At 39.2% G+C, this 23,294-nt stretch overlaps 1 protein-coding gene across 2 annotated transcripts; it reads right to left on the reverse strand.

The window, feature by feature from the left end:
* LOC131034309 (UDP-glycosyltransferase 83A1) lies at positions 1–22,706 on the reverse strand. 2 transcript variants are annotated; one of them, XM_059213470.1, is made up of 3 exons: positions 22,076–22,706; positions 21,140–21,994; positions 1–150 (listed from the first exon to the last, which is right to left on the reverse strand). In XM_059213470.1, the coding sequence occupies exons 1-3, from the start codon at positions 22,605–22,607 to the stop codon at positions 131–133; spliced, it is 1,407 nt and encodes a 468-aa protein (XP_059069453.1). In that variant the 5' UTR covers positions 22,608–22,706; the 3' UTR covers positions 1–130. The 2 variants fall into 2 exon arrangements, with proteins under 2 accessions (XP_059069453.1, XP_057821771.2); XM_057965788.2 differs by lacking the exon at positions 1–150 and having other exon boundaries at positions 20,967–21,994; positions 22,076–22,705.
* Between the last annotated feature and the right edge of the window lie 588 nt (positions 22,707–23,294).

A 23,294-nucleotide genomic window follows, 5' to 3' on the forward strand; every position in this document is an offset into this window, starting at 1 on the left:
TAACAACTATCAATATATTAGTTCTTCTCCTCAAACACCCCAAAAAATACCAAAGCATCAACCACTTGCATATTTTGCAATAGAACTACATATTTTACCAACCATATCATCTAGCAAACACTTCCACTTATCAGCACGATCTTTGACAACCTACAAATAGGAACATGACCCAAATAAGAAACAACCTGATACTAGATGTTAAATTTGAATTTTGTCATTGCAATATAAATAGATATTAAGGACCCCAAAAGTAAATCACTTACCATTATAGTAGGAATCATAGATGAATGAGACTAACCAATATTTTAAGGACAAATCTAGGTAAGAATATTTTAAATATGGACATAAGTCACACAATGCAACTGACATGCCCATGTGTCACTAGTTGTATTGTAACTAATGCATGTAAAGATGGCACAAACACTTTAGAAATTTTAAATAAAAATTGGACAATTAATATCGAAGCCAAAAGCATCAGTCCACAAAAAAAAATGCAATGTAGAACTAATTCTAGATACAAACATGGTAGACAATAAAAAAATATCTCGAAACCAATAATGATTTGAGATATTAAGAAAAAAAATAGAAACTTTCTAACAGTTGAAACATGGAAGAGCAATGTACATATCTTGACACAATTTCTATTTATGAATTTTTTTTACTAATTAATTGATTATTCTACCAAATTAAATTCAAATGATTCGGAAAGCACAATTAAATAATCACAACACTTTAATTCACAACAAAAAGATACCTAATGCTTATCACACCTAAATCAAACAACAGATACCAATAACATAAATGAACCATTTGGAACAGAGCCATCTTAGAAATATATAAATTTGACATAAACACAAATACCATAAAAATCAACTCACATGCAAAACATAAAGGTATTGAAATCTCCTCATGAATCTTTGATTGCAACCAAGAAAATAGAACTGCAATGAAGAATGATCCAAGCATACAATAATATGTCAATTCAAATACATTTTAATTGGTATCGAAATGCAGTCATGACAGTGCCAAAATATTGACAATGATAACTACCTTTCGAGAATCCATTTGTTTCTCCATTAATGAAAATATTTTCTTACTTTTAAATCAAGATTAAAGATGCTAAAAACTGAAAATTCAAACATTGATTGCGAATAGTGATTGTGCATTTAATAAAAGAAATATATAAACACTACAATGTAATGCAATTCACCACTCAACCGCTCGCCTATTGCAATCTCATCGGTTATGTAATGCAATAGTTGTAATGCCGACAATCTGCGAAGTCCATTTGATACCACTTCCTACGAGGTGGGTAATCTTCTCACTTTCAAGGTTTGAACGGCTAACTGCATGCCAATTTAAAAATGAAAGTTATAAGTCGACACAGATTTTTGATGCTACTAAAGACGCCTCTGGGTATAATGATGTTGTCATAGCCTACATAGAATACGAAATGCCTAACCCAGATCTTGGGGAGTGGACCTCACCAAGCAAATGGACAAAACCCCATGTGCAGGTCTATGTGAAGCCATGACCAATGTGGTCAATCCTTGGGGCACCTGAACATCCTCGAAAGATTGTACCACCGTGCTCTCCCTAGCAACAAGTACATACCCTTAGCATGACAACAACTCTAATATTAGAAATCAATAGGAGATTTGAACACTTCTTTCACGTGATGATGATTAAACAACACAAAATTCACAAGGATGTGGAAGCAATTGCCAAAGCAATAAGGGTTCAATTGTGGTTTTTGGCGCTTTATCTGATAACTGTGAATGCTGTAAGGACGAGGAAGAGGAGGATCTGGTTAAAATCCCTACTAACCCTATGGATACTAAATGTAAGAATGGTCTCCATGCGCAAAGGATAGTGAAAGGGCCTACATAATCTCCCCTGCCTCCCCGTGAATTTCTTGGTTTTTTTTTCCTGTTTGCCTGGTGCATGACCAGGACTTCACTTTTTGGGTTGAAGACTGTTTTTATGATAATGGAAGGTGAGCCCCTGCCCGCCATGGTAACACTTTCACAAGATACTTGGGGCTATCTGGTTCATTAAAAGGTCATTTTGGAATGTTCTTTGATGACTGTGCTGGTTATGTATATGAAAATTAGGCCATCCAGGCTCTCTGTCGATTGAGCCTTGAGCCCCCACCTCATGAGCTGAGCAGTTTCAGTCCTAATTTTGGGCCAGGAGCATCTGTTTTTGGCAAGAATGATAATTTATTTTCTTGATGGAATTGGTGAGCTCATTGCTACCAGCATCCAAGCATCAAAGTTCTATTTTTTGGGCTCCTAGGTGCCTTCCCTAGGTATATGAACAAAAGAAAGAAATGCAAAGCAGATCCTGACTCGTATTGAGACTGAGAGACACCATTTAGTTTCTCCATTATGTATTGTGCAACACTATCTCTATGTGGTTGACTATACATGATCCATTTAGCAGTGATTGGAATCAATATGAGATGAAAATTTAGCTCTTGCAGCAACACTCAGTTAATGAAAAATAGCTTAGCCCCTTTCTACTTGACATCAGGATGAATGTCTAAGAGATTTGAGGATTATTATGACAAAAACCCATGCAACATGACTTAGCTATCTATCAACAAAAAAAATACACTAAATTAGGAAAATTTCTTCTACAAGATAAAGGGTATAACTGTCAAAAGCAAAATAACTTAGCTGCTATGGACTCATGAATTGCAGTTATCCTAATGAATGTGTGTTTTCATCTGTATGATGATGTTTAGATGTACATTGTAGACACTAGTTTAAGGGCGGATAAAGTTTTAAGGAGAATTTACTCCTTATCAATATATGGTGGCAGGTGTACTTTTGAATTTCATTTAAATCTATTCTATGCATAAAGCAACCTTCATTTTGATAGTAGACAGTGCCTGCATGAGAATCAAACTGTGTAGTTCCATTTTTCCTAAATCCCACAATACTGGAAAGCTTTGCAAATGCAATTCATTTTTTGAAGCTCAAATAGGCCAATTGAAGAATTACAAAGTAGGGTCCCGTTTAGTATGTCCTGAATGATGCACCTAATCTACAGCTTTCAAAACCTTTTTGAATCTTCTCCACTGTTTGCAAGCATAAAGATGGTAAAGCATAATCTTCAGCATATCATTTAGTTAAGAAATATTAGCATAACGCTTGTTTATAAATCGTTTAGCTAACCAGAAGAATCCAGAACAATTGGTCAAGTTCAAATCATATAATTTACAACATTTTAACAAACTAGTGCAGTGAAAGACTTGAAAAAGCAAGGACGCCATATTCAATAAAGACAGAATGACTTAAACTTATTAGCTAGGAAATTTGTTTAAATTTCTGAGAAAAAAGTTGAATAACAAAGAGCCATAACTGAGAGCAAAGAGAAAACTCAAAGACAAAACCTTACTCAAAGGTGCATGAGAATTATCAGCAGCATGCTTCAGTATGATATCATCCTCAACCTGGCAGAGCCGATTGTTGGTCTTGAGCACTCTCTGAACCTCTGAAAGACGTGTATGTATGTTGCAGTCACAAGAATGCCAAAATATTGACAACTGCAACTACCTTTGGAGAATCCATTTGTTTCTCCATCGAGGAAAATATTTTCTTAGTTTTAAATTAGGAAATGAGGACGCTAAAAACTGAAAATTTAAGCATTGATTGTGAATAGTGATTGTGCATTGGTAAAAGAAATATATAAGTGCTCAAATGTAGCGCAATCCACTACTCAACCGCTAGCCTATTCCAATCTTGTTAGTTATGTAACGCAAGAGTTGTAACGCCAACAATTTGCGAAGTCCATTTGATGCTCGAATTACAGAAGCAGGTAATCTTCTCATTTTCAAGATTTGAACCGTCAGCAACATGTCAATTAAAAAATAAAAGCTATAAATTGACACAGGTTTTTGATGCCACTATAGACACCTCTGGACATAATAATAACTTTTTAATGAAATAATAGAAAAATAAAATAATTTTCCAGATAATGACATGTATGAGCATTTCTAATAAATTTTTTTAATTATAAGCATGCTAGTATTTAAGCATACCTACAGGATACAGCTGAGTGCTCAAACACTTATTGCGGTAATCTGACCTTACCACTGTCTGTCACGGGAAATGGCCACGGAACAGTTTTTTCTTGGACTTCTTGTTGTTTTAGTTGGGTATTTTTTGCTGTGTTTTCTAAGAAGAAAGTCTGTCGACAAGCCCTACAATGGCCCTATTATCTATCCCATAGTCGGCTGCGCCTTCGAATTCTTTAGAAATCGTAACAGGTTTTTGCAATAGTTCACAGAAACGATGGAAAAGACGCCAATCAATACTTTCAAGGCCGAAAAGCCCGGTGGAGTGAAAGATATCATGACAGCAAATCCTGCAAACGTAGAGCATATGCTGAAGACCAACTTTGAAAATTACAACTCTTCTCCACGATGTGATTTTGAATGTGGACGGCGAGCTGTGGAAGATGCAGAGAAAGACCGCAAGCTACGAGTTTAATACCAAGTCTTTGAGAAGCTTCATGGTGGAGACGGTGCAGTGGGAGATTCAATTTATTTAGTTAAATTCACTAGAACCTTTTTTTATCATTTGATGGGATAAATCATTTTATTCAATTAAATCTCTTCTCTCCACTTTTAATTAAATTCATATTTAATTAAATAGTTTACCTTATTCAATTTCCCAATTTACAACAAAATTGAAATAAATTAACTTTATTTTAATTAAATTCTATTTTCCTCATCCACTTGCAAAATCCTACACCTCCCACTTGCATATTAAACCCTATTCCTAATTTCTTCTAGAATTCATCTAATCCAAATCAATTAACCCTAAACCCATTCATTATCCATTTTCCCTAAATTTGAGAAGGTCACTTCTCAAATTTGGAGTAAAGTCTTCAAAAGGCATTAAAGCCTTTATCCATTCAACAAGCCCCCCAAATTTGGAAGGACTCTTACAAATTTGTCCCCAAAGTCTTTAAACCATTAATGGTTAACTAACCCTTAGTGGCATGATTAGAGACTTTTTGACTAACTTAACCTCCATCTAACCCAAGGGTCTCATCAAGCATTTATTGCTTTGACCATGGTTATTCCTTTATTCTTTACACAAGAGTTTACCTCTTGGGTAAAAGCTTTATCCAATGGATAACCTTAACCTTACATTAACCCTTACCCCCTAAGGTAACCATAAGGTCTTCTCAAGCATTTAATGCTTCTTACATCTCCTCTCAACCAACCTTATGTTGCCAATTGTCACCATTTCATTGGTGAAAATTGTAAACATGGATTGATCAACTTTCGAACTTGACCCTTGATTAACTCTTTCAATCCTAGCCATCCATTGCCCTATTTTTGCTATAAATAGAGCTCTCATTTCTCCATTTTGATCATCCATGCAAGCTCTTAGTATCACACTTATGCTCAATTTTAACACATTTAGTCTCTCTTTGCAATAGGAATTAATCTAATAAACATTTTAGACTACTTCTTTTATCATTAGACTAAATCATATAACTAGTATATCATGTTAGGATAGTATTACTACTAATCTTATCATCTTATAAACTAGTTTATAGCATTTGTAGAATCATGCATAGATAAGATGCATTCTTATGGTAAAATCAATCAAAAGCATCCCTCGTTCTTGCATTTGTCATCCCTAAACCACTTTGCTCAGTGATCTGAGAGCAAAGACATTGGTTTGAGGGACCTTGTGAGATAGAGAACTATGGAACCAACCTTGGGAAGTTGAGTCATCCTTCATGACTCCATAGCTTGCACCAAGAAGTCCTGTGGGTGTGTGGACAAGCCTCTTGGAGCTTCATTTTTCACATTTTGAGTTTCATAGCCTCGCTTTTCCCGCATACAGAAGCCATTCACACTAGAATTTTACACATATTGGACAAGAGACCATGACAAGCAACAACAGATGATGAAGAAGGGATTAGTTTCAGCTTTGAAGAATTGAAGGATATGCAATATTTGCATGCTGCTCTCAGCGAGTCAATGTGCCTCTACCCTCCTGTGCCCGCTGATGCCAAGCTTGCCTCCAAAGATGATGTTTTACCAGATAGGACTTTTGTGGGGAAGGGATGGCATTTGAGTTACATTAGCTATTCTATGGGCAAGATGGTTTTGTTGTTTTACTATTGTATTAATAGTATTTGTAGGGTAATTGATAGATGGAATATTACCAATAATAGTTTGAGATAATTTATTGTTGCAAGTCATCTTTATTACATGTATGTAATGTTGAGTATCTATCTTTATAGTATTGTAATGAAATAATTTATTGTGTAGTTGATAGATGAGTTATGATAATCATTTAAAGATAAGCTATAAATACATTTCAACATCAATATGTTTAATATGTTAATAATAGATTAATAAAATAATGTAAATAATTTAATTTAAATGTAATAAAATTATTTTATTTTATTTTATTGCTCTATCTAACTTGAAATCAATCAATCAAACTATTAAGTCCCTTAGCAAACAAGGCATTTATTTATCAATGATAAAAAAATATAATATTTTTTAATAAAGGGGTATGTTGGGACTCATTAAAATTGAGTCAAGTTTTGAGCCCCATTTCAAAATTTTGATATTGCATTTTCAGAAAGGCACCTAATCTCATTCAGGTGGCCTAGTTAGAAAGGGGGTAGAATGGAGCCAGTTGATTTTCAGAGGGTAAGGTTCAGGAAACTTGTTGTACACCTTTCATTTGGCCTATGCAGTGATGTGCAACTTTTAGAATTCAGTTTGGATAAGTGTACCAGGTACCCATTTCGAGGGGTGAGCTGAAAGTGCATTTTAGGCACAAATGCATATTTTACTAAGTAGCCTACTTTGAGTGTGTACATCTTTTGCCCTGTTGATTGTCATGAAGAAATTCAAAATGGATTCAATTGTATGCATAAATGTGAGTCAACATGCAAAATTTCAAGTCTTCATGAATCCTTTTGCTCAGTTTTCAAAGCTCAAACTATTTGCAATTTGTATGTTTTGGCAAGTCCCTGTTTCAGCGCCTAGTTGGAGCCCTGTTTCGCATAAGTGTAAAAGTTGCCTAAGTGAGTGTTATGCCAGAATGTTTGTTCCGAGCCATTGTTGGTATAAATGATGAGTTATTTTTCTAGTTTCAGGCTCCTACCAATTCGTTTGATCGGTTTTCAAAAGGGTTCATTGAGTCATCGTTTTCAGTGATCCGTACTTTGAGTGCTATATCAGTTAAAGTAGCCATTTTCATGAGCGCACCATTAGCACCCAGTCAGACTTTTGGTCGAAAATGAGTATTCAGAGATTTAGTTTCAAATTTGAGGGTCTACGAAGGTCATTTGATATTTTTGAGAAAGGCATCATGTGTTGTCAGAACATTGACTTCATCATGTCCGCAGTGTCGACAAAGCCAGTTGGTCATTTTCGCCAATTAATATCTCTTCGCTCAGGATTCGTCTTGGAAAACCATTTCGTAGAGTTCATCCTTGTATATCAGAGTACACGCCTGTCAGATGGCAAGGTCCAGAAAGGTGTTTTGACGGGTTTGAAAATTACATCTTCGCGATTAAATGTGAAAATGTGGCGTAATTGCTTGAAGGTTGCAAAACTCAGTCTGATGATCCAAAAATGATGCCGATCGTTTCCAGAGGTGTGTTTAAGGTTCCTAAAGCATTTCAGAGGTTAGTTGCATTAAAATGAAAAAAAAATTAGTCGGACCCACTTTGGTGCCCAACCTGGCTCGCGCCTGTGCAGTGTTATTTTATTGGCGACTTGGCCCTATTAGCACTTACAGTTTTAATGTGGACATCCATGGTTGGAGTTGAATACTTGTATGTTTCCCACCAGAGGATAATGCAAAATGGGAATGCCTCTTATGGTCAAAACAACCAAGGCATTTTACATGCCAGATATGAACAATGGAGGAGAAGATTTACTATTAACATGGAGTTCAAAAGTAGAGGAATTGGTTGATGAATATAAAACAAAAGAAGCCATTAACCTTCTCAAATGATGTTGTTGCAAAACTTGAAATCTTGGATGATGCTCGCACTAACCTCACCCTTTCTGCTGCATGTAATGACATTGGATGATTATATACCAAAGGCTGCCATAAACAGAAAATTAGCAAATGCATATTGGCATGTGTAAAGCCATTTTCTCAAGCTCACATGGTGAGTGAGGAGGCAACAGAAAACTTGTAGAACAGCTTCAGCAGTAGCTCCTCCCTCACGTGCCCTCCCAAAGCAACCTCCAGGCTTCTACATGGTATGCAAAGGGGCTGCAGAGGACCTCCGGGCTTCTACGTGAAGATGAGGAAGGGGCTGTAGAGACAAATTAATACTAGCGAAAGACCTCCCTAGACATGGTGTGTTGGAAAGTTTGCAGAGCATGTCAACATGGAGTGGAGTTTGGAAGCTACAGAGAAGGTTTAAACTTCAGCAAATGCAATGTGGCTTTCGCAATAGCATTGAATTTAAAATGCAAACAAAAAATTGTAGTCCTCCTCCCCCACGTGAAACCTCTAGCGTGGCATTGAGTGGGCAGTAGAAGCTAAGTTGCAGAAAAATTAAAAGCAAATACGTTGGTAGGAGTAAAGCATGGTTATTGGAGGATGGCAATAAATAGTTTAAAAATTTCAAGCAATGGCAATTTGCAGGCATAGTACCAAATCCTCCCTGTTGTGCAAAGGATTGTGATGGTGGAATGGGGTTTTAAACTTCAGGCAAAAGCACTTGGCAGGCGTAAAACCAAAGTCCACGACCTTGGCCAGTATCCTCCCCTGCGTAAAAATTATAAAGGTGTTAATAGCCTGCCGTGACTAAGGTGTTTTAAGGTATTTTCAGACAGGTGCAATGGTAGGTGTAATTTCAACATTCCCAGCCATACTATGCAAGGGGCATTTAGAAAATTAGAAAATGCATAGGTAAGTGTAAAAGGGCTAAACCCTTCCCTATGGCACTGAAAAGGCAATAGAAACCTTCAAGAAAATGTAAATGGTAGGTGTGCAACTATCACCTCTTCCCTCTCTGTCGTGGCATGGTGAATAGACCATAGAAAACGCCATTAAAGCTCAGGCAAAGTTTCAAAAAATCGCAGTCCTAGATGAAATGCAATATCCCACATTGGTGGTGGGAGGGAAAGTTTTAATATTTATAACTAAGGCCTTACCCAAGTATAATGTCAAAGCCTCAAGGCTTTTGATGGACGGTTCCCGTTGGGCACCCAAGCGGACCCCACATGCGTGGGTGCAGATCCCAAGACGACCGAGAAGGCTGAGCAATGGTGACAGGTGGACCCCACGTAGGCACGAATCCCGAGGCGAGTGAATTTTGCAAAGAAGGAGCGAGTTAAAGACCATGCAGCTTTGGGAGATCCAACAGTCGGTGCCATTTCGCAGGGTGGAGATGCTCACCAGTTAAGGGCTGCGAAATGGCGAAAGGTGAAATGGCAAAAAGCGTCTGCAAAAATTAAGCAGGGTAAAGATCGTGTAGGTTCAAGCTGATCCGACGATGCGCGCGATTTCGCAGGCCGAAGATGCTCATCAGTTAAGGGATGCGAAATGGCGAAAAGCTCAGGTCGAAAACACAGCGAAAACGAGGAGTTAAAGACCATGCATCTTGGAGAAGATCCGACAGTCGGCATTGATTCGCAAGCCGAAGTTGCTTGCTCGATACCCTTCATGAAATAGCAAAAGATGACGTGGCGCCCAGTGGCACTGAGGTGGCATACAAGCAAGCAGCCCAGTGGTGGTGACGTGGCCGACAAGTGACAGAGTGATGAGGTGTCATTCCCAGAGGGCGCTCAGTGGATCCCATCGATGAATCGCAGGTCGCCACATGGTAGGGCATAGGCCAAAAAGGAGACCAAAAATCAGATTTAATACATAGTGCAAACTATATTAAAAAAAGAAAAATTTAAATGATTATGTACACATGAGTGATTAATTCGCCCAGGGCTCTATTTTTACTCAAAATGGCAAGTATTATATATTGTTGGAAAGCTCTCGAGATGAGGAAGACAGTTATGAATTTTGTTTCAACAAAGATCAGATATTTCGAGAGAAGTTTCCACGGGAAAGAGAGCGGGACTGAAATTCAGTTAGAAAAAAGGACACTTGGCAGTGTGTTATGCAGATTTGATCTTTCCCTCCTCTTCTTATTCTGAATTCTTCTCATTTGTAAGGGTTCTAGAATTCTGTGAGAATGGCTCTAGTTTTCATGGCTTCCAGTTCTGAACTTCTTGACCCAAATTTGTAAAATTCTTTGGTTTGTTTCAAGGTACATAGGTTTTCAGTGCAGTATTCAAGATGTGTTTTCTAGTTTCAGACTTAACTTGTGTTAGGCATGAGTAACTTTCCACATTATTGTCTCTATGTATGTATTTCCATTATTATGAATTGAATCCTTAAGGAGGATGAAATTTGTCAATTTCAAGGAGATTGTGTGATTTCTATAGGTATCCTTCAATGAAGGTTTTAAACTCTGTAATCAGTCACGAATAATGGAATGTGTCCCAAATTTGATAATTTTGTGAGTGGATCTGAGTAATGCATTAATATAAGGTGTTAATGCAGGGATATTGTTCAAGGAAAACCACTTTGTAACTAGGATACATATTTGCAATTCTGTGTGTGACTCTATTGCCCAATGAACAAGGCCCTGGTCTTGCAGGTTTGGGGATAGTTCCAGATCAACAATTTTAAAAGACAAATCTAATTTCCCTTAATGTTTAGGGGTTTGTGTTCTATCCTTCCAAATCTCTATTTCACTTATTATTTGTACAAGATCCAACCAATCTGTATGTGTTACCTAATCTGTTGAGTTTGTGGAATGGTTTATCTGCTTTATTGATGCTATCATGGTGAGTAAATGAGTTAATTTCATGCATCAAAAAGGGTGTCCCCCCTAGGTCTAGTAGAACCTGACGCGCGGGAGGATCAATTAGGGTCCTACGTTATGTTGTCCAAGCCTTGAGGTGTTTCATAGATTGAAATTGGCCATTTCATAGAAGGATTGCAGGTGTACTTGGGTTTATCACTTTTGGTGAACAACTGGGTAAAAACTTTATTAATAATCAGAATACAACATTACAAAAGAAAACCAGAGCCCCAAATCTCCAGAAGAGAACAACAGTCCCGACCAAGGATCAACCAGCTTCATAACTATCCACATCCTCAGCAAATATCTTATGCAAGTCTTGACAATAATCCGGAGGGAGATGCTCCCAACCCTCAACTTTCCAATCATCACCATTTCCCGAGGCCCACTTAGCCAAGCAATCTGCTGCCCTGTTCCATTCCCAAGGAATGTGGATGAAGGGCACCTTCTCCATCATAGCACTAATATGCAAAATCTAGTGAACAATCCCTACCAGTTGCCAATTAATCCCACTCACCTTATGCTCATTCAACAGGTTAACAATAATCAGCGAATCCGATTCGCAGATAACCTTACGCCACCCCAACTCAAAAGCACGCTCCAGCGAATAGAAAATTGCTAATCCCTCCATAAAATTATCAGACTGTTGCCCTTTATGAACTTAAAAGAAGAAAACCATAACCCCCATACAATCCCTACCAACCCCCCCAAACCCAAAAGGGCCCAAATTACCTCGAGATGAGCCATAGATGTTAATCTTTATGAAATCATCCTGAGGGGGCAACCACCTTCCCTCCCTTTGGACATTCTGCTTAGCACGTCTACCTCTCCTGGCACAAGCTGAGATAAGAGACATCTCCTGTAAAACCAACCTACTCACAATATCAACCTCTCCTCTATCCAGAGGAAAATTCACCTAACATTTAGCTTCCACCGTCTCCTAGATCATGCCGATGATTTTATTCCACACTTGCTAAACTAATAGTTTGATATCCCTAAAGATCCTCCTATTCCTCTCTAACCAAATCTGCCACAGTATAAAAATGGGCCCAATGTGCCAGACAGTCTGAAGAAAAGAGGACAAAATAGGAGGCCTGCCCAAACTGCTCCAAAACTCCACCAAAGAATCCGCATGAATACGGGGGTGCTTCCACACCCCCCACCAGTAATGCCAAAGTAGCAATGAGAAAGGGCATCTGAAGAATAGGTGAGAGGAATCCTCCTCTCCATTACCACACAAAACACAGATGGAAGGCCCATGGAATCCACGCTTGCGAATATTGTCCCAGGTGAGACACCTATTCCAAGCCAAAGTCCAAGCAAAATAGCTACACTTCGGCCAAGAGAAATTGTTCCAAACATATTTCCACCAGTGCACCTCCCTCCCCTCCAAGCGACGAAACAACAGCTCCTGGTACCCACTGGCAACAGTAAAAACACCCTTAGGATTTGGGGAGCAAGCAAGTCTATCCCTATCCTTAAGGGAACTACAACGGCTACTAGCCAAAATGCCATAAAGCTCAGTGCAATATTCCTCTATATCAACAACCGACCATTCATTAGGAACCTTCCACCACACCATCTCTAGTTGCCCATACTTATAACTAGACTTAAAGCCACTCACTCTAGACCACCCTACCTCTAGGAACCTCTGGCAAAGATTCACTAAATTAGGAAACTGATCAATAATGGGGGGATAGCCATCCTAAGAATCAAACCAAAAAAGCACCTCTTCTCCCTTCTTATAGATCCCCAAAAGACCTTCTTTTATCAGTGTAGCCCCTTTCTTGAGAGTACTCCAAATCATAGAGCCTTTTCCAACAAGTGAATATCTTGAAATTTCCTCTTTCGGGATCCTCTGCATATACTCTTAAGACAAAACCCTAGCCCAACTTTGATCCTGTTCAACACACCACCTCCAGTACAATTTAGCGGCCAAAGCCTACCCAAATAAACAAGACTACCTTAAGCCAAGCCCCCCAACTACTTCGGGCTACACACCAAGTCCCAATTGACAAGACTCCATTTATGAGAGGACAGGTTGCCTGCCCATAAGAATTTCCTTGCCAAAGAATCCAATTCCTTCACAAACCACTTTGGGGCCACTTGGAGCATACACCTATAAATCGGAAGAGCATGAACCATCAACTGGATCAATTGAACCTACCCAACAAAGGATAACCATCTATGAGTCCAATGTTCAACCTTCCTATGAAATTTATCCAGAATACCTTGCCAAGAGTCCATGGGAGGATTACCAGCAGAGATAGGAATACCTAGGTAAGTCAAGGGAAGAGACCCGATCTGGAATCTCAAGATATTAGCAATCCTCATCTGAATAGTTCCTGACATATTGAAGAAGATAATGGAAGATTTATCCTCATTGATCAACTGGCTCGAAGCCCCAAGATAGACATCCAAAATTTCACGTAGATTTATAGCTTCACTGATTCTAGCCAGTCCCATCAAGGTTGTATTATCCACAAATTGCAAATGGGATTGAGGAGGTATGCCATTACCCCAACTCCAACCATGAATAGTACCAAGCCCCACATTATACTTAATCAATCTCCCTAGACCCTCAGCCAGGAGAATGAATAAGTACTGGGAAAGAGGGTCCCCTTGACGAAGGCCCCAGGATGCACCAAACAACTCCGTATGATCTCCATTAATTAGCACTGAGAATGAGGTAGACGAAACACAACTCATAACCCATTGGGTCCATTCATCAACAAAACCAAATTCCCTAAGAATCTTCTAGAGAAAGGACCATCAGACTCTATCATAAGCCTTTGGCATGTCCAGCTCGATAAACATAGCTTTTTCCTTGGAAGCTGCCATAGAATGAATGATCTCACTAGCGATGACCACTCCATCCAAGATTTGACGGCCTTGCACAAACCCACTCTGCTCTTCTGAAATGACCCCCCAAGCCAATTCTTCAACCTTTCCGCTATCAACTTAGAAATAATCTTATAAATCACATTACAAAGGGAAATAGGATGGAATTGGCCTAACCAGTTAGCCCCATCACACTTGGGGATGAGCGTAATGAAAGTCGCATTCCAAGCTCGAAGCATCTGCTTACTCCTCTAGGACTCTTGGACCACCTCCAATAAGTCCAATTTGATAATATCCCATAATTCTTTATAGAAATCAATCGGGAACGCCTCCGGTCTCAGTGCCATCCCCTTCTTCATGTGAAAAACAGTCCTCTCAAGTTCGTCCAACAAAATGGGGCCCATTAGTTGCTCATTCATCTCCCTAGTAACTAGAGAAGGGCTACAAACAAGAACCTGAATTTCCTCTACCAATTCCCCCCTGAGAATCCTCCCTAAAAAGGGATTGGAAATACTGCATAGACTCCCTAGAAATCTCTTGCAAGGATAAACACTACTCACCTCTATCATTAACCAGGACAGGGATGGAATTTCCATGCCTTCTTTCTTTCAGTGAATTGAAGAAGAACACAGTATTCTTGTCTCCCTCTTAAAGCCAATCAGTCTGAGTTTTCTGTTTCCAGTAGATTTCCTCTGTAAGCTCCCACTCCTCTAAAACTTTGACTACCCTGACTTCCTCCCTCAACAAGGCTTCTGACAATCCATGCTCTCTAATCTCTCTTGTAATGTCATTCAACTCTAATTGAGCAGCTATCTTAGCATGAGAGAAATTACCCTAAACACTGACGATTCCACCGCTTAAGATGAAACTTAACAAATTGTAGTTGGTTGGCAAAAGTGTACATGGAAGTGCCATAGGCTGGCCTCCCTTTCTTCCACCACTTTGCAACTTGAACCTGCAAAGAAGAATCTCGCAACCACATAAGCTAGAATTTGAAAGAAGGAGAGTGAGCGACCCGAGAAAAAGAGGATACCAATTTGATGGGCCAGTGGTCCGAACCTTTCCAATCTAAAATCTCAAAGCAAGTGGACCATCCCCCACCAATCCAAAAATTAGAAACCAGAAACGGATCCAGCCGCTCCGCAATCCAATACTCCCCTAATCTCCTATTGTTCCAAGTGAATAGACCATTACTGGGTTTGATGTCAACCAGATTCAAGGTTGATAAACTATCCCAGAGAAGGAAGGAAGAAAGCTTTAGCCACATAACACCTCCCTTCTTCTCACTCAAATCTAAGATGGCATTGAAATCACCCGCATAATCCACGGATGAAAAGGAACAAGCCCACACATAAAAGTAATATGAGACCGCAAATTTTGCTTACCCTGAAGATCAGTGGGGGCATAAATGTTAGTAAGAAGGATATATTCCCCAGTCTCAAGACTAGAGGCCACCGAGAATAAGGATGATTTGGAAGAAACCCACCAAGTAGGGCGAATCCTCAAGGGGTTCCAAAGATAGGCCACACCTCCAGAGGAGCCAACTACCCCAATACACTGACATTCGCCTCTCCCCCATAGCTTAGGCACCAGACCCAACATACATTCTACTGAAAGTTTAGTTTCCTGCAAGAAAAGGACATCAGGAGAATGACTCCTAATCAATTCTCCAACAACTTTTTGTCTAGGGCCACTATTCAAGCCCCTCACATTCCATGAAAGCACAATCATTTCGGGGGATTAGAAAAATGAGAATCCAGAGTCTTTACTGACGCTGACTCAAGCAAGTTCTCCTTCATCAATTTAATCTTATCCAAATCCTTCTTTCTGCCAACCTTCAAATTCTTCTCTGTTGCACCTTTCTTGATATCTTTCTAAAGAAGACCCAGGTGTAAAGAGATCTTATTACTTTTAACCCCAATAGAGTCCAATTTCTGTGTTGCGGGAGAAACATCCCCACCAGCTATCTTCATTCCAGCACTAGAGATGGGTCCTATATGAGCCAATACCTACTGATCCATCTCCATTTGTTGACTTCCAACCTCCTGTAGACCTTGGGTAGGATCCAAGTTCACACTATCAGGAATCAATGCTACTACACTATGATCCAAGGGAATCAACCCCGGGTTCACCTCTTGTTGACTAAGGTCATCCAAAGCTTCAAATTTGTTAAAAGTATCCTCCTCCTGACGTTCCTCCGGAGATCTCTTTTGTCCATGGTTCCTATTCTTTGTCTTAACTGGGACAAAGTCATCAGCTCCCACCCTCACACCAGACATGGGAGTTTTACCTTTATCAGCCCCATCAAGGTTACGGGATGACTGTTGAGGCTGACGCATAGCCGGTTTAGACCTAGGGCACTTGCACTACAAATAACCATACTCATGACATAGGCGACACCGAAATGGTAAGGTCTCATAATCTAGCTGTTGGACCCAAGAATAAGAGCTCACACACATATCTATAGCATCTGGCAAAGGCTTACTAAGATCAATTTCAACACAAATATGAGAAAAATTCATTACCTTTCTCCCCAAGGTTTGCGATGAAGATCCAACAGGCTTCCCAAGAAATATAGCTATCATCCGCAACACATCCTCCGACAACATTCCATAAGAAAACAAGGTAATCTAACCGAAACTGGGACCCGATTTGGGAGTTTCTCTGAAGGGTTAAATCCTGCATGCCAAGGTTTGATGAACAACCCCACCTAGTTATAAAAATGCGGGCCTGCATCAAAGACCCTATTGCGATCCTCCATGCAATTGAATGTAACCATGAAGTAATTGTTTGCAAGCAACATGATATCCATTTCCCCTTCCGGCACCCAAGTCCTCTGAGCCCAATTTTCTAGAAATTGCAACGAAACCCTCATCCCCAAAAATTTGCAGTAAAGCGAATGCTTTGAAAAATGTTGCAGACCCCATTTTTGCCTTTGCGTTCAGCTTTAAAACCTCTTTTTGACTATAATTCATCATGCCAAGGGAAGATAGATCTGGAATATGAATAGAGGAAGTTCGACTACACACTTGGTGGAAATTGCATTGAGATGTGGAAGAAAAGATAGTTTCAATAGAGCACAGTTTGACATGTACTAATTATTAATTTTGTTGATCTTAGAGTTTGAAACAACTAATTCCTTATTATTCTGCACCAAAAGTGTATAAGCACAACATTTTATCACAATCTAAGCGTTACATATTTAAAGAACATTGTAAGCTATTATTCTTTAGTTGTGATACATTTGCTAATGTGGCGTTGTACATAATATTTTTTAAAATATTAGCTATGTGGTCAAAGCTAAAGCTTAAGTCTTAACTTTTGACTGTTGCATATTGAAGATTAATGAAAAGTTGTTTATTATATTTTGGTAGTTGTGCATGAAGCAAGTTTTGCCAAGTCGAATTCCATTCAAAGATTCTTTCTAGGTTTATTTTTTGTTTGTTTTAGACAAGGTTATTAGGCATACAACAATAAAACTTAGCTTAGTAGCTTAGTATTGATCGCTAAAGCTTATTAAAAATGAAAATCTTAAATTAAACTAACTAAAAGAAAAAATTAAATTACTACTTTAGTCTTATTAAAGATTGTTAAAGCTTATTTTTTAGACGGCCAATCCCCAATCCGGATGCTAACTTGATGCATGATTTATATATATCTCTTACTTTATCTCCCTATCTCTCTCATCCCTCACTCCCTCCCTACTCCCTCCCTATCCCCTATCTATTTGTCTATCTTTATATCTCTCTTCCTTTCTCTTCCCATATATCTCTACCTCTATCTCTTTTTCTTGACATCTCTCTCTCTATCTCTCTCTAGAAATATCTATCCATATACATTTGGATCTCTACCCATCTCCTTCTCCCTCTCCTCTTCTTGGACCTCTATATTTTTATCTCTTTTCCTCTGCATCTTTATATTTCCATAATTCTTCTTTTATCTCTCATTCTATATGTATCTCATTATCTCTCCATCTCCCTCTACCCCCATATCTCTCCCTCTCTACCTTTCCTAATTTAGAGGTTTTGTTTTAATCATGTTTGGATCACTAACACTATCTCCATATCTCTCTCACTCACTCTCTCACACACTCCCTATTTCTCCTTCCTTTCTACCTCTATATCTCGATCACTCACATATACACACTCACTCCTTGTTTCTCCTTTCTTGTCTCTGTCTATCTCCCTCCCCCCTCTATCTATACATCACTATCTCTATTACATATCTATATCATCTCCTTTATCTCTCACTCTTTCCCCCTCTATCTATGTCTTCCCATCTCTTTCTCTCCCTCTTTATCTATATATACCTTTGGCACTTCCTATGTCTTTATATATCTCTCCATCTTCCCCACTCTCTCTCTACTTATATCTATTTTTTGCCTCTTTATCCATCCCTTTGTCCCTCTTCCTCTCTTCCTCTATCTTCCTCTCTCCCCCTCTATCTCTAGACATGTCTCCCACTATTTACCAATTCATCTCTCTCCCTCTCTCCCCCTCTTCTTAAACCCTCTATATCTATATCTGTTTACCCCTTTATCTCCATCTCTCCATATTTATTCTAATCTCTCGCCTATGTTTATCTCTCTCCACCCCTCTATATATTGCTTCCTAGCTCAATCTTTATCTCTCTATCTTTCCCTCTCTTCCCTTATCTGTATATTTGGGTCTTCCATCTCTATCTATCCCTCTCCCCTATCTCTTTATCCCGTGTCTTTATCTCCTCCTTCATCTCCATCTCCTTCTATATCTCTATCCTTAATCTCTAACTCCTTATCTCTCTCTCTTCTCTCTTCCCCTCTGAGTATGCAAAGAATAGACAAAAAAAAAAATTATTATTAACCTTCCACACATTTTCAGCATACCCACCCATCGCACACGAAGGTGCAATTGCTAGTTAAAAAGCAGTGAGAAAATCTAGGCAACCATACCTTATCTTCTTCACACGGTACAAATCCTCTTCACACAGTACAAATCCAAGTGAAATTCTTGAAGGCTTCAACAGTAAAATCCACATGGGGACCGATCAATTATTGGGTGTTGGCTTTATTTCACCGATCTGCCTGCGGGGTTCTTGGATCGGGTTAGAGATAGAGGGTGCATAGTGTCTTGGGCTCCACATTTAGGGGTGTTGTCCCATCCTGCCATAGCTTGTTTTGTGACCCACTGTGGATGGAACTCTGTACAAGAGAGCATTACAATGGGAGTCCCGATGCTCTGTTGGCCTTATTTCGCTGACGAGTTCATTAACAAGATGTTTGGAAGGTGGGGCTGCCTTTGAAAGCCAATAACGATGGGTTAATAGAGAAAGAGGAGTTTAGAAGAGCAATCGAAAGATTGGTGGCTACGTAACAAGGCAGGGCAATCAGGGAAACGAAAAAATGGAATGGTATAGCGAAGAATAGTTATTAAACAAAGTAAATTTTGCAGATACTATGAAGGGATATTTATGTGTTGACAACTATTCATGGCTAGCTTCTTATACAACAAATCTATTTTATCAGAATGATTCAAATTGTTGTCCTCTCATGGATTGCAATCACATATGTTGATAAAGCTTTAGAAATTTATAATCAAATGCGATTGGCAAGTGTAAAGCTGAATTCCACAACCTTTGCCAGCATCCTCCCTGCTTGTGCCAAATTGGGAGCTTTGGAACAGGGTATGGACATCCATCAAAGCATAAGAGAAGGGGATGTTTTTTATCAGTTGCTACAGTTGCGACTGCCTTGGTAGACATGTATACAAAATGTGGAAGCATAGATAATGCATGTGAACTGTTTGACAGAATACCTCAAAGAGATGTCGTCTCATCGCAGATTGCGATGATTGCAGGATATACACAAAATGGATTTGTTGATACAGGCTTTAGAAACTTTAAAGCAAGTGCAATTGGCAGGTATAAAATCAAACTCTTAAAACCTCTACCAGCATTCTCCCTGCCTGTTCCAAAATCAGAGCTTTGCACCAGGGTATGGATATCCATAATAGCATAATGGAAGGGGTATTTTGGTCAGATATTATGACTAGAAATGTTCTGGTATACATGTATACAAAATGTGGATGCTTGCACAAGGCACGTTAAGTGTTTGTCAAAATGCCTCAAGGAAACGTGGTTTCATAGGCTGCACAAAGTAGATTTGTTGAAAAAGCTTTAGAAACGTTCAAGCGAATGCAATTGTGAGGTGTAAAGCAGACTCGACGACCTTTGCCAGCATCCTCCTTGCGGCTATGCCAAAACGGTAGCTTTGGAACAGCGTATGGATGTTCATGAAAAGATATAGAGCAAGGAGGATTTTTATCAGATCGTATAGGTTGAAATGCTTTGATAGACATGTATGTAAAATGTGGAAGCATTGACAAGGCAAGTGAACTATTTCACAGAATGCCTCAGAGAATTGTCATCTCATGGACTGCAGTGATTGCAGGATATGTACAAAATGGATTTATCGAAAAGGCCTTGGAAACTTTCAAGAAAACGCAATTGGCAGGTGCAAAGCCAAATTCCACAACCTATGCCAGTATCCTCTCTGCCTGTGCCAAAATGGGAGCTTTGAAACAGGGTATAGAAATCCATCAAAACATAAAGGATATAGAATTTTTGTCAGACGTTTGAGTTGTAACTGCTTTGGTAGAAATGTATGCAAAATGTGGAAGCATTGACAAGGCACATGAACTTTTTGACAGAATATGGAAAATGGGCTATCTACGCTTGGTTTGTTGTATTGAATCATAGAGTGCAGGTAATTATGGGAATGGTGTGACTTCTTTCCTCATTTCTGCCAGTTTTGCATTTGCTCTGCTGCCACCTCCCTAATGTACCGTGCATCTCCTTTATGAGCATTTGCTTTGTCCATGCTACGCCAATCCGTCGCCAAGATCAAAGGAAGCAGAAACAATGGTTAGCAGGGTTAGAATTTTCCGGACTTAAGGATTTAAAAGGGTTAAAGTAAAATCAGGCAGCATATGGAACCCAAGTTGAACTGTTCGGAAACAAAAACGAAAGTCCTCTCCAGCAAACTATAAGATTGTTTCAACTCTGCACTATTATTGCAATTCCCATGATACATATTTCTATTTTTGACAAGACCTCAATTGAAGACAATTCAATGTTGTTACTACTGCTAAAACCACTTCAGTTACATTTTCCATGTGCTCAAGGTGGGTGGAGAGATTCAAGGCTGGGACAATGTTATTTACTAATTGAGATCTTATTTGGAAGGTTCATATAAAACCATATTATTGAGATTTAATTTAATCACCATACATTCTCCCAATTTTTTTGGCCCTCCAATATATTATTACCAAAATTACTATGGACATAATCATTGCACCTCTTAGAATGCAAGTGCTAGTTTAGCTTTTCACAAATTTCATCATTGCATTGACGAATAGGGTATATTTAGTAAAAGATAACCCACCTTCTTTCACCGTATTCTTTGCTATACCGTTCCATTTTTTCGTTTCTTCCCTGATTGCCATGCCTTCTTCCGTAGCCACTAATCTTTCGATCGCTCTTCTGAACTCCACTTTCTCTGTTAACCCATCGTTATTGGCTTTCAAACGCAACCCCACCTTCCAAACATCTACAACATATGTGCTGTTAATGAACTGGTCAGCGAAATAAGGCCAACAGAGCATCGGAACTCCCATTGTGATGCTCTCCTGTACAGAGTTCCATCCACAGTGGGTCACAAAACAAGCTATGGAAGGATGGGACAAAACCCCTAACTGTGGAGCCCAAGACACTATGCACCCTCTATCTCTAATCCGATCCGAGAACCCCGCAGGCAGAACGGCAGTACCTCCATCTGTTAGATCCGAGCGTACAACCCAAAGAAATGGTCTCTGCGTAGCCTCCAACCCCAGAGCAAGCTCTTCCACTTGCCGGTTATTCAACATAGCTACACTCCCAAAAGATACATAGATCACAGATTGCTTACGCTGTTTTTCTAACCACTCCAAACATTCCATGTCATTTTCCCAAAAGCTTGGGGTAGCCATGGTCGACATGTTTCTGTCACCGTCCAGAAACTCAGGAGAAATCAATGGACCAATAGGATACACACCCACTTCGTTGGACAAATCATCAGCTACACCAGGCTCTAGCTCGTAAGACGTGTTGAACAAGATCCATTCGATATTAGCCATTTCTTTTCCCATGCGAATCCCGTGCTGAAACAAGTATTCTCCTCCGTACAACCATGGGAGATGAGCAGAGTGCAGCGGCGGCATAGAGGGAAGATACTTTTGAATCGTATCCTCCTTTGGAATACCTTCAACAACAACAGTTACAGACCGTCTTAGACCAAAGCAGTATCATCAAATTAAATAAAAAATCACATAATTTATTTTACCATCGGAAGGAAGCAGCCCAAGGGAGACGAGCTTAGAACTGAAGTAGCGGATGGCAAAGGTGGAAAGCAGCGACGTTTGGAAAGCCGCCAGCGAAATACGATGGCGTTTGGCCACTGTGTGCAGGCCAAAGCACGTCCAGATATCTGCTATTATGCAAGTGACATTCTGCTCTTCATTTTTGTCGTTTATGTCCCGAACAACTTTGTCAATTACAGAAGGCCCTAGGCAATTTTCAACCTCCCTAAAAAAAATTTCGATGTCCTCGATTAGGTACTTCCCACCGCATACGTTGGGAAGCTGTCCTCCAGGAACAAAAATCATTCTGATCCTTTCGCTTTTATGATGCATGTCTGTATCCTTGTTGGCTTTGATCATTCTTTGATGACTGACTTCGGTGTTGAGGAAGGTGATGAGGAATCCATCAGAGGCAAGCTTCCGTGCGAGGTGCACCATGGGATTTATGTGACCCTGTGCAGGAAATGGAATGAGAAGGGCATGGGGTATCTTGTCTTTGCAATTACTGGCACTCATCTTTTCCAAATGAGCAGATGTTCTTACTGAGTCTTGGCATATAACCCTTTACTTAAACACCTAATTATTGAACGGTCCCCATCTGGATTTTACAGTTGAAGCCTTCGAGAGTTTAACTTGGATTTGTACTGTGTGAAGAGGATTTGTACCGTGTGAAGATGATAAGGTATGGTGGGCCAGATTTTCTCACTTTTTTTAATTATACTTTTAAGTTCAATTTGATGTTTTACCCCATTGCAAGAGAAATTTGAATCGAGATTGCTTATGTTACTGCATTTATTAATATATTTTTGTGTTTCTATGGAGTGTTCATCGCTCGACTCTTTTTTCACGTGAATTATTTTTTCTCAGATTAGTACAAAAGAATATCAGATGTCAGTGGGATTGATTGCTTATGTTACTGTCTTTATAAATATATTTTTAGTCAATAAAAATAATTATACTATATTTTGATATGCTTTATTTAATTGTTATCATATACTCAAGGGGAGTATCTATCATCAAACTTTTTAAAAAACAACCACTTCAATGGACCCTAACACATATAGGGTAACATCTTAAGCACAATGTAACAACTTGCTTTGTCTTAAGCACAATCTAACAACTTGCTATACCAAAGCAATTGTATCCAACTTTAAATTAAGATAGCAATCATCCTAAGAACACCTTGATAATCAAAGGAACACC

The sequence above is a fragment of the Cryptomeria japonica genome, chromosome 10 (genome assembly GCF_030272615.1).
Source record: "Cryptomeria japonica chromosome 10, Sugi_1.0, whole genome shotgun sequence".
NCBI classification, from domain to species: Eukaryota; Viridiplantae; Streptophyta; class Pinopsida; order Cupressales; family Cupressaceae; genus Cryptomeria; species Cryptomeria japonica.

Bases quoted from the DNA above. Each gene is read 5' to 3' on its own strand.
- LOC131034309 (XM_057965788.2), bottom strand. From the start codon at position 22,607: ATGAGTGCCAGTAATTGCAAAGACAAGATACCCCATGCCCTTCTCATT. The intron at 21,995-22,075 runs GTAAAATAAATT...TTGTTGTTGAAG, and splicing joins TGGGCTGCTTCCTTCCGATG to GTATTCCAAAGGAGGATACG.